Here is a 13,181-nt window from a genome sequence, read left to right on the forward strand (position 1 = left end):
GCACTAAGTGTGCGGGTTCAAATTGTATAGCACTAAGTGTGCAAGTTTGATTATATAGCACTAAGTGTGCGAGTTCGATTATTAAGCACTAAGTGTGCGGGCTTATTACACATCCTCTAATAAACATACATGCTCTACGTGTGCGGCCTTACCGAGTCAATCATGGACAGCGGTACGAGTAAACACCTTGAGCTCATGAGGAATAGACATTTTATTTATATTTGGAATTTAGCTTGGTAAGTCTTGACCTATGTGGTGATTATACTTGAAGATAAATGCATGCAATGTCATATGGTGTAATGTATGAAATATCAAAGTAGGGCTTGGTATGAGATCAAACTGAAATGCCTAAGGAATTATAGCACAGTTTGGGTGTGGATGGAGGATTTTAATCCTGCATTAATTATTTTCTCTTATGATATATTATTGCTGAACGGCAATATAATGCTTATGGCTTACTGAGTTATATACTCACTCGGTGTTTGCTTGTCGCCTATTTTAGGTTTCTTGGACTCGTCCTTTTGCGTGCTCGTGATCGTCATCGAAGTCATCACACCGGCTAGCAACTTTTGGTATCTTTTTTTTGTAGTCGGTCTAGGAGAACATTTTGGCATGTATAGGCTAATATGCTTTGTTGAACTTTGGTATGTAAACTTTCAGCCATGCGAAAATGGCATAAATGTTCGGTTGGATTTAGTTCTCTAATGTTAAGTCGCAAGTCTTGGTAATTCGATTTTTATGCCATATGCCATGGTTGATTATTTTGGTGGTAAAATTCATGATATGGCAATAGCGTAGTTGGGAGATGTTTGACAATGATTAGCCTTTGGTATGGCTAGTCATGATCATAATTTGTGACATGTATGATGAATCACTAGTTAGATCAAAGGGAAATCATGAAATAGGCATAGTTGCTTTAGTAACAGGTGCTGGCAGCAGCAGTGATGGGAGATTGAAAAATCACTAAAAATAGGGGAAATAGAATTAAATAATGAATAAATTATGGAATCGAATCCCGATGAGTCTATTTTCATATAGAAGAAACGAAGCAACCATATGAGCTGTATGTTAAGAGATATTTAAGTTCTCGCGAGACAGGGCCAGAACGGTTACTGGAGTCCCTGTCCTGACTTTGGGAATTCATCATGAATTGACCAGAGATAATTAGAATCCATGCCATATATTTACAGATTCCTTTCCGAGTCTAGTTTCTGTAGAAACAAACCGTATCAGTATTGAAGCCCTGTACAGGGAGATATCCAAGTCGTAATGCGCAAAGGTCAGTGTAGTTGATCCCTGTAACATGGGGGACTTCAACTAATAAACTGTACTAATTGGCCTGACCAAAAATTCTAGAAACAAATTTGTAGATTCATATATGAGTCTAGTTTCGGGGAAAATTTACAGAACTGGATTTCGAGTTTCAGAACTCAAGATATGATTTTTAATGCGACTCGTATGCAGATTGGCAGCCTGTCTGGAAAATTTCTAATAAGTGGCTTGAAGTCTGTTAACACCTCGTGTTTGACTCCGGCGACGGTCTCGGGTTCGGGGTGTTACACAGAGCATCTACCATATAACCCCAATGATTGGCCATACTATCGCTATCCATAATGGAAAAGAACATTTGCCCATTTATATAACGGATCGTATGGTAGGACATAAATTGGGAGAATTTGCACCTACTATAAATTTTTGCGGAATATCGTCGTTAATATTATTATAATAAATTATAATAAAAAAATAAAGATTAACTAATGAATTCATTAGTGAGAGGTAAACTTTATGATAAAGATAAAGAAACATAGGAGGAACCTATATACAACTTCAGACGAAGTATACGCTTTAGGTCAACATTTATGTATGTTTGCTCACAAAGCACGAAAAATAATTGATCAAATTCGTAGACGTTCCTACGAAGAAACACTTATGATACTAGAACTCATGCCTTATTGAGCATGTTATCCCATTTTAAAATTGGTTTATTTTGCAGCAGCAAATGCTCGTCATAATAGGGGTTTCAATAGCGAGTTTAATCATTAGTCAAGTCGTAGTAAATGAGGGAACTAATCTGAAAAGACTAAAACCTCGAGCTTGAGGATGAAGTTGTCGATAAAAGACCCACTTGTCATATAACTATTGCATTGAAAGATCTTGAATTTGAACCACTTGATGATATATGCTGCGCCAAAACCAAAAAACACCGGATGGCTAGGATGGCTAAAAAAGGGATAAATAAGAACACAAATATGACATATCCTAATATATAGTAGTGGAGGATTATGGGACAAAAAATAAATCCACTTGGTTTCAGACTTGGTACAACCCAAAGTCATCATTCTCTTTGGTTTGCTGTACCGAAAAAGTATTCGAGGGTCTGCAAGAAGATAAAAAATAAGAGATCAGATCAAGAATTATGTACAAAAAATATGAGACTATCTTTTGGTGTCAAGGGAATTGCACATATAGAGATTCAAAAAATGGATCTAATTCGGTGATAATCTATTTGGGATTTCCTAAATTATTAATTGAATATAAGCCATGAAAACTCGAAGAACTACAGATGAATGTGCAAAAAGAACTTAATTGTATGAACCGAATACTCAACATTGCTATTACAAGAATTGGAAATCCTTATGGGCACCCTAATATTCTTGCCGAATTTATAGCCGGACAATTAAAGAATCGAGTTTCATTTGAAAGGTAATGAAAAAGGCTATTGAATTAAGCGAGCAAGCGGATACAAAAGGAATTCAAATACAAATTGCGAGGCGTGACGACGGAAAAGAAATCGCACGTGTCGAATGGATTCGAGAAGGTAGGGTTCCTCTACAAACCATTGGAATGAAAATTGAGTATTTCTCTTATAGAGTTCGAACTATCTATGGGGTATTAGGAATCAAAATTTGGATATTTATTAACGAAGAATAATAAGAATAAGACTCTACTTGTCTTTACGTTCTATTCTGCAATAGAACAAAAAATGACAAATTCTTTGATTTTTTGATTGAACATAAAAATAAAAAAATGAGCAGTTCTAAATTCTATAAGGTTAAATAAAGATTTGATTGATCATTTGATACAATTGCTATGCTTAGTGTGCGACTCATTGGGTTTTTTAGGCTTAGGATTAAAAAAAAATGGGCGGACCACAATATAAGCTAATAACTATAGCACTAATAACCAACTCATTGCTTCGGATTATCTGGATCCAAAGAATCAATCAAGATATGATATATTGGTCATATCATTATAGCAACTGAAATTTTTTTGCATTAAGTAAAAGACAAAACCAATCTGATTATGAATAGATCGAAATTGTGAAGCAAAATAAAAGTATGTGGATAAATAGAAGGATGAGAGAAAGAGAAAAGCGAAATAGCAATAAAATGATATAGGATTCCAATATGTAAGGTCTATGAAGCATCTCATAAAGAGCAATGTAATAGAGCATCAATAGAGATTCATCAATAATTAGATGAATATCTGTTTATTGAAGAAAAAATCAAGAGCCTTAACTTAAGTCAATAAAGACTGAGAAGGTTGACTCAAGAAGAAATTTTATTTTTATTTTATTAAATAAATATTAATTATTAAATTATTAAATTAAGGCTCCATTGGAGAATTCAGACCTAAGCATTAATCGAGAGCGATGGGGACGACGGAACCCGTGAATGCGGAGGATTCTATTGAAAACGAATCCTAATGATTTATCGAGGAGGATGGCGAAACAAACCGAGACCACTTGCATTTCTTTTTATTCGATTACGAGAGGTCATGGGTTAACCCAACAACTAAACTAGAAAAAGAGTAAATATTCGCCTGCGAAAATTTGAGTTTAATTTTATTTGATTGTTCAATTTTTTTCGATCTGAATCTGATATGAATATGATAAAAACAAAATAAAGATTCGTTATAACATTATAACAAAACCAAGATAAGACATGATCTAGGAATAGAATCATGTTTAATTCCTTATACTTATATATATATATATATATATATATCCAATAGATCCAAACAAGATATACAAATTTCTAATAGATCGATAAAATCGCAAAGCAAAGAATCCCAAGATTCAATTATTCATTAACTACATGTATATCTTAAGATTAAGAATTAAATATTTTTTATTCATTTTTTTCATGAGGAGTTGGATGAGAAGAAACTCCCATGTCCGATTCTGTAGTAGAGATGGAATTCATAAACAACAACCATCAACTATAACCCCAAAAGAACCTGATTTCGTAAACAACATAGAGGAAAAATGAAGGGGATATCTTATCGAGGTAATCGGATTTGTTTCGGTAGATATGCTCTTCAAGCACTTGAACCCACTTGGATTACATCTAGACAAATAGAAGCGGGGTGCCGTGCAATGACATGAAATGTACGCCGTGGTGGAAAAATATGGGTACGTATATTTCCAGACAAACCCATTACGGTAAGACTTACAGAAACACATATGGGTTCGGGGAAAGGATCTCCCGAGTATTGGGCAGCTGTCGTTAAATCGGGTAGAATACTTTATCAAATGAGTGGAGTAGCCGAAAATATAGCCAGAAAGGCTATTTCAATAGCGGCGTAAAAAATGCCTATAAAAACTCAATTCATTATTTCAGGATAGGAATATAGAACCAAAAGAAAGAAGTCTTGTCCTGGGAATAAAAAAACAATTGCAAGTTTCCTTTTTTTTGACAAACAATATTTCTTTTTTTCTTCGTCCTTTGTTACATTGAAAAAGAGATTTCAAAATGATTCAACCTCGGACCCATTTGAATATAGCGAGATAACGATGGGGCACGAGAATTGATGTGTATTCGAGTCATAGGAGCTAGTAATCGCCGATATGCTCATATTGGTGACGCGTTATTGTTCTTGTGATCAAGGAAGCGATCATCGAATACACCTCTAGAAAGATCGAAGTGATCGAGTCAGTAATTGTACATACTCGTAAAGAACTCAAATGCGACAACAGGATGATAATACGATATGATGACAATGCTGCCATTGTCATTGATCAAGAAGGAAATCCAAAAGGAACTCGAATTTTTGGTGCGATCACCCGGGAATTGAGACAGTTAAATTTCACTAAAATAGTTTTATTAGCTCCCGAGGTATTATAAGATGAGACCCAAGTATATTAGAGTATTTACAGTATTTAAATGGCATAGATTAATTAGTAGATTGTGTCTCACGTATATACCTTTACTAAGTAAAAAAAAAAAAAGACCACGTTGGTTATATCAAAATTTGGGAGTAACAAAAATTTTAGTTTACCATGGGTAAGGACACTATTGCTGACATAATAACCTCTATACGAAATGCTGATATGAATAGAAAAGGAACAATTCAAATAGGATCTACTAACATCACTAAAAACATTGTTAAAATACTTTTAAGAGAAGGTTTTATCAATAACGTAAGGAAACATCGGGAACGCAACAAATATTTTTTGGTTTTAACCTTACGACATAGAAGGAATAGAAAATGACCACATAGGAATATTTTAAATTTACGACTGATCAGTCGACCAGGTCTACGAATCTATTCTAACTATCAACAAATTCCTAGGATTTTAGGCGGGATGGGGATTGTAATTCTTTCTACTTCTCGGGGTATAATGACAGATCATGAGGCTCAACTAGAAGGAATCGATGGAGAAATTTTGTGTTATATATGGTAATCTGTCCAGTATACGAATTGTATCTGAAACTCTCCATTTGTAGAAAAGCACGGGTTATCTAATAGAACTCCTCTTGCCCTACGGTAGTTGATACGTCAAGGAAGTTTTACCTGGAATAAAAGAACAAAAAAATGGATTCATGAAGGTTTAATTTAATTAGTAAATCACTCCCACTCCGGTTTCCTTTAGATAATGAAGATCTGATTTTAGGTTATGTTTCGAAAGAGTTTTACAAACGTGGGATAGAGTCAACAAAAGTGAACTGCTTATGATTCAACCAGGAGGACGTATAATTTATAGACTTCGCAACAAGGATTCGAACGATTAGGTAGTTTTTTCAACTTCAAGATTTCTTTCGGGGGGATCCAATTCAAATTTCAAGAAACTTATTTTCTTCCAATAAGTGAATTCGGAAAAAATTAAGAAATAACAACTATGAAAATAAGGGCTTCCGCTTGTAAAATTTGTGAAAAATGTCGCCTAATCCGTAGGAGGGGACGAATTATCATAATTTGTTTTAACCCGAGACATAAACAAAGACAAGGATAATATTTCTATCCTAAAAAGAACTCCTGAAAGAAAAGAAACTAATCTTAAAGAAAGCGATAAATAAATAAAAATAGAAAATCTATTTTGACATGAAATGGATATACCCATATATCTCTGACTTATCTTTATGAAATGATAAAATATGGAAAACCTATACTAAAAGTTGGTTCACGTAGGAATGGGCGCAGTAGTGCACAGAAAAGTGCACGTAGAATACAAAAGGAGTTATTCATGTTCAAGCAAGTTTCACAATACCATTATTCTTTATTACAAATGTACGGGGTCGTAATCTCTTGGTCCTCCGCGCACTTGTGGATTCAACGGTACAAGAAGGGGACCTTTTTACGCTCAAACCGCATGCGAGAAATGCTATTTGAGCATAGTAGACCAAGGTATGCAATGAGCGAAGTTATGATAAAGGGTCCTGGTCTCGGAAGAGATGCATCATTACGAGCTATTCGTAGAAGTGGTATACTATTAAGTTTCATACGGATGTAACCCCTATGCCACATAATGGTCAGAGACCCCTAAAAAAGACGTGTGTAGAAATAAACACTAATGAGATTTCGGGAGAAATAAATGATTCAATGATCGATCAAATAAAATAATATTACTATGGTTAGAGAGAAAGTAAAAGTCTCTACTTGACTCGGACACGACAATGGAAGTGTGTTGAATCAAGAACAGATAGTAAGCGCCTTTATTATGGATGCTTTATTCATCTCCACTTATGAAAGGCCAAGCCGACACAATAGGCATTGAGATGCGAAGAGCTTTGCTTGGAGAACTAGAAGGAACATGCATTACACGTGCAAAATCGAGAAAATACCCCACGAATATTCTAACATAGTAGGTATTCAAGAATCATCCATGAAATTTTAATGAATTTGAAAGAAATTGTATTGAGAGGAATTTGTATGGAACTCAATAACGCCTTTATTTGTGCCAAGGGTCTCGGATATGTAATCGCTCAAGACATCATCTTACCACCTTTTGTGGAAATCGTTGATAATACACAGAATGTAGCCAGCCTAACCGAACCAATTGATTTGTGTATTGGATTACAAATCGAGAGAAATAGAGGATACGGTATAAAAACACCAAAGAACTTTCACGATGGAAGTTATCCTATATATGTTGTATTCATGCCTGTTCGAAATGTGAATCATAGTATTCATTGTTATGGGAATGATAATGAAAAACAGGAGATACTTTTTCTAGAAATATGGACAAATGGAAGTTTAACTCCGAAAGAAGCACTTCATGAAGCTTCTCGCAATTTGATTGATTTATTTATTCCTTTTCTACATACGGAAGAAGAAAACTTACATTTAGAAAACAATCAACACGATGTTACTTTACCTTTTTTCCATTTCATGATAGATTAGTTAAACTAACAAAAAAGAAAAAAGAAATAGCATTAAAATATATTTTTATTGACCAATCAGAATTGCCTCCTAGGATCTATAATTGCCTCCCAGGACCTTTTGAATAACAGTCGAGAAGACCTAATGAAAATTGAACACTTTCGCATAGAAGATGTAAAACAAATATTGGGCATTCTAGAAAAGAAGTAGAAAAAGCATTTCGAAATTGATTTATCAAAATTTTTAATCCAATGGATTTTGAACCTTCATTACAATCCATAGATTCGGACCAGAATTGAATAAATGTATCTACGGAGAATTCACTTTGCTTTTGAAGTGACTACTCCCTAGATACGCACATCATGATTTTTTTTAATTGATTCAAAATAAAAAAGACCTAAAGTTGTGAATTTATCAATCGGTAATGTTGCTCCAATACCCAACCAAAGGGCTACTGCAGTACCAATCAAAAAAATAGTTGTCGCTACTAGACGACAAAATGGATTTTGGAATTTATTAACATTTTCCAAAAGCAGTCTTCATTAATAATCCCATGGTCTCAAAACCATTAAAAGAACACCCAATAACTTGTTAGGTACTGTACAAAGTATTTGAAATATAGGAAACAAATACCATTCAGGTAATATTTCCAAAGGAGTTGCAAATGGATCCGTGGGTTCACCCATCATTAAAGGTTCTAGAACCGCTAAGCCCACGTTACAAGCAATAGTATCGAGAATTACTACTAGAAAAATATATAAAAGATCATTGGGCCATGCTGGTTCCCTATAATAATTATGACCCATATCTTTAGCTAATTTAGCTCTTAATACAGGATCGTTCAAGTCAGGTTTTTTTGTTATTAGGATAGGTGAATTTTTCTAGACCCATCCCCCAAAGGAACCGGACATGATGATTTTTCATCATTCGGCTCAAGCAAAAGTCAATCGAATCAAATGGATACAAACGGATACCTATAAAATAAATCTATATTCTATATGTTTAAAATAAGTCTATATGTTATCCCCACATATATGAATGGTTCCATATGTAAGAAAAAAGTTACCCGATTCCATTTTACAGAGTTGCAATTATACATTCCAAGGAATTTCATTTTTACAGGTAAATGCTCAATACCCAAGTAGGCGTACAAAGTTGATCGTGATCAAGTGCTTTATGGGTCGTCTTAGTCCTTGCGATTCACCTTTATCCCAAAAATATATCGAGACTTTTTACATACAAAGGATTTACTTGTTACTAATATAGTCTAGCCTTTACTCTTCTTTAGATCCCTTGTTTCACTCTGATAGTATAATTAAATCGGGTCGATGCATAAGAAATGAATGCATTTTCATACTATTAAGATAAGAAAGTAAAAAAGAAAAAACTAAAATCTAATTTTGGTTATGCCAAATCACTTATTCTACTGGATCTTACGGAGCCCTATTTATACACAACATCGTCAGTCGATCATAGAAAAGATTCTCTTCAAGCGAACCAGCCTATCCTTTGTATGGGGCTTACATAGTGGTTGAAACAAAGACATATTTGGTTGTGAATTCCAATGTCGCAGATAAAGGCATATTTTTACACGGCCCAATCAATAGTTCAAGTCACACAATCCCATAATCCGTTTTCTCTTCGGGGAATTCCCTTCAACTATTCATGTCATATCAAATAAATACTAGAATATTGTCGTAGTTGAAAGGAAATATCCAAATGCATGTCTTATTTTTTTTTCAATAATCCATATTTGTAGCAATGAAATACTATTGTTCCTCCCCCAAGTAATAAGATAAATTATTGGTTACAATATAGCTATGGTCTATATTCTCTATAAAGGACCAGAAATGCCTTCCTTACGTATCATTAGGAAATGCATTAACATAAATACAACAGTAAGAAGGGGTAATACAAAAGTGTGTAAACTATAAAAATGGGTCAAAGTGGATTGTCCCACACTAGAACTTCCATGAAATAACTCTACCAAAGGTGATCCTATTACCAAATAACTTCCTAACTTTGTTATGATTTTGACCGCCTAATAACCAATTTGGTCTTGAGGTAAGGAATAACTGTTATGCCAAAAGATGCGGTCAACACACCCAAAACCACGCCTGTAACCCAAGTTAATTCGCGAGGTTTTTTAAAATCACCAGTGAGATAGATACAAAATACATGCAGGATCATCATTAAGACCATCATACTTGCCGACCATCGATGAACGATCGATTAACCAACCAAAGTTAGCTTCACCATTATGTATTTAATGAAGCAAAAGCCTCAAGAATCGTTGGATGATAGTAAAAGTCATAGCAAATCTCAGTAGTGCTTGTACCAAAAAACAAGTAAGCGTAATTCCTCCTAAACAATAAAATATGTTAACATGAGGAAGAACATATTTACTAGTTATATCATCTACAATAGCCTAAATTTCGAGGCACTATTCGAACCAATCATAGACTTTATTGAGATAGGTAAACCAAGAGGACCCCTCCGAGAATCGTTTATGAGAATTTCATCTCGTACAGCTCAAACAAAAACACCCAAGTATTAGCTGAAACAGATTTGGAATAGAAAGTTTGAAACTTCTTAATCTTTTCATTCAATTTTATCTGAAGACACAAAAGAGTTAAAATTCGAAAGCTCTTTTTTGTAGTTGTAATTATAATGCCAAAAAATCAAGTCGGCGCAGTCGTCTTTATGTTGATCATTATAGGCCTCTTGAATCTTCTATTCACCTACTTATTTCTTTTTCTTTGCTTTGATTTGTTCTTTATATGAAATGTGGCTTTATTCTTATTTTCTTTCTTTTTGATAGGAATTCTCTTGTTAAGACCCTATGAATCAATTGAAACTTTAGATTCATACTAGAACCGCGATGATTCAATAAAACCTTCAAACTAAGTCTAAAGATTCTGAGTAAGAACCATTGGATCATCACTTATTCAATCAATAGAATAGATATAATAAATAAAAATACAAAGAAAAGAAAGGTTTGTCCTTTGATCAAAATAAGCATAAACTAAATGAGACTTTGAAAGAATAAAAATCTTTCGATTTATAAATAATATAACTCTTTCTTGAATTTTTTTGAGTCCGACATGAGGTTTGAATATTAAGTATGAATCATAGTTCAAATACTTTGTGATCCATTTCATATATTCCATGCTCCAGATACTAGAATGACTATCCGACAGGATAAAACTATCTCGATCAAGATGATGACCCATTTTTGTACTATCAATAGGATCAATATAACAAGTCTAACACTCATATTCCGAAATACGAAACAAATAAATTTCACGGTCAAACTACCAAATAGAATGGGGCTAAAAAATCCGAGAACTAAAAGTTTCAATTTTGTATTGAAACGAGAGGCTTCGTGATTCGGTGAATCTAATTCATTGAAATTCCATCCAAGAAAACGGAAGAATTATAAATCTCCAAAATAATAGATAAGAATATTGCAAATAAAGCCATTGCAACACCCATCAAAGGAGTCGTTCCCCATCTAGGGGCTACCTTACCATATTCAATTCAATGGTTTCAAAAAATCCTTTACAACAATTCGTCTTGGACCGGATCTAGAACTACCTCAACGGTTTGTGTAGCCATAAATCTTATTTTGTATTCAGTGAGATCTGTTGACTTTGTATATCATTCTCACGTAAATAAACAATCTTATCATAGGCCCATTGTGATCTTGAAATTATATAATAATGGAAATAGCAAGCTTAGTCGCCATCTCTATATCTGGTTTACTTGTAAGTTTTATTGGTGCGCCTTATATATTGCTTTTGGGCAACCCTCTCAACAATTAAGAGATCCATTCGAGGAACACGGGACTAATTGAGTAATGAGCCTCCCAATATTGGGAGGCTCATTACTCAATTGAGATAATGAAAATCATTTCATTTTTTAGTTAGAATTTTAGGCGGTTCTTGAAAAAGATAGAAAAAAATTATCCCTAGAGTAGATACTAAGAGGAATGTATAAACCAATGCTTCCATAAATTGATCATGGTTTACAATTATAGCTTTAATACTGCTTATTTGGAATTATCTCCCAAATAAAGAAAGAACAAGAATCAAAGAAAAGGCAGCGATTTAAATCAAGATTTTTCTAGCAGCCTATGGCAAATCACAAATAGAAGTAGAAGCGAAAAATAACAAAGCAATCTTGCATCAAACTACTTGTCTTCTTGTAATTGGATATCCAAGTTTTTGGAATGCTCAAAATTCCACTTGAGCATCCAAATCTGGATCAATACCGGCAAAAATATCTCTGAACAGGGTTCTAGCACCATGCCAAATGTGTCCGAAGAAGAAAAGCAAGGCAAACAAAGCATGCCCAAAAGTAATCCAACCCCTCGGACTGCTACGAAAAATACCATTAGATTTCAAAGTAGCACGATCTAATTCAAAAATTTCACCCAATTGAGCACGTCTAGCATATTTTTTCATAGTAGCAGGATCACTATAACTCACTCCACTGAGTTCGCCGCCATAGAACTCAACAGTTACACCTACTTGTTCGACACTATACTTTGATTCTGCCCTTCTAAAAGGGACATCCGCTCTAACAATTTTGTCTCTGTCTACCAAAACAACCGGAAATGTTTCAAAAAAAGTAGACATACGACGTACAAAAAGTTCACGCCCGTCTTTATCTCTAAAGATAGGTTTGAGATATCAAGTTTAATTTTAGAGTTTAATTGCTTGTAACTTACTAAGCTAAATTAGCTTATATTGTGTTTGGATAATTGTTTTTGATTAATAGGTTTTGGTAATCGTTACGTGCTCGGGGATCGTTAGTAAAGCTGTCATACTATCGTTTATAATTTGGTACCCTTGAAAGCTTAAGTTTAAACTTATGGCATGTATAAGCTATTCTATATTTTGAATCCATTTTGAATGAAAAGTGTATTTAAGCCATGCGAAATTGGCTTAGTTATTATATGTTATGTTTGGTTTAAAATCTTCTTGGTTAGATGTTTTGATATGTTTGGTTTGATGGTTTAGTTGTGATTTAAATCTATTTGATAAGTATAGATTATAATTTGCATAATTGATATATATATATATATATATATATATGTTCTACTATAGGTGTTAATTAACAAAACATATATACTTTTGAATTTGCACATAAGTCATTGTTGTTATATGAATTGATTGAGATATATCAAGTTATTATGATATTTAGATGCATTAATATGCTATTATAGGATGTGAATTATTTTTAAAGTATAAGTGGTATTTTTAATTATGTTGTTATACTCTAAAAATGATAGATGGCATGGGAATTTAATACACTAGTGGTTGGTATGTGTTCTTAAAATTTGTTATATTAAAATGATCAAATGCACATAGCTTTGTAATTAGCAAATAAGCGTGTTTGGTCTTTAAATGAATTGTCAAGTATGTTCTATTTTTCTTTTTTTTTGTAATTGCCAATTTTAATGCTACACATGATTTGAATAGTAAGCTATGTGAAATGTTTTATTTGGTTAAATAATACTTGTAAATAATTATAAAGTCAAAGGTTTAATATTTGATTTGAATTTGTTTGAACTT

General features: G+C 33.6%; 1 protein-coding gene across 1 annotated transcript; it reads right to left on the reverse strand.

Moving 5' to 3' along the window:
• Positions 1-11,741: 11,741 nt before the first annotated feature.
• LOC128293270 (photosystem II CP47 reaction center protein-like) lies at positions 11,742-12,281 on the reverse strand. The gene has a single exon (XM_053029042.1). It carries the CDS (start codon positions 12,240-12,242, stop codon positions 11,838-11,840), a length of 405 nt encoding a protein of 134 aa, XP_052885002.1. The 5' UTR covers positions 12,243-12,281; the 3' UTR covers positions 11,742-11,837.
• Positions 12,282-13,181: the final 900 nt, after the last annotated feature.

Source organism: Gossypium arboreum, chromosome 5 (genome assembly GCF_025698485.1).
Source record: "Gossypium arboreum isolate Shixiya-1 chromosome 5, ASM2569848v2, whole genome shotgun sequence".
NCBI classification, from domain to species: domain Eukaryota; kingdom Viridiplantae; phylum Streptophyta; class Magnoliopsida; order Malvales; family Malvaceae; genus Gossypium; species Gossypium arboreum.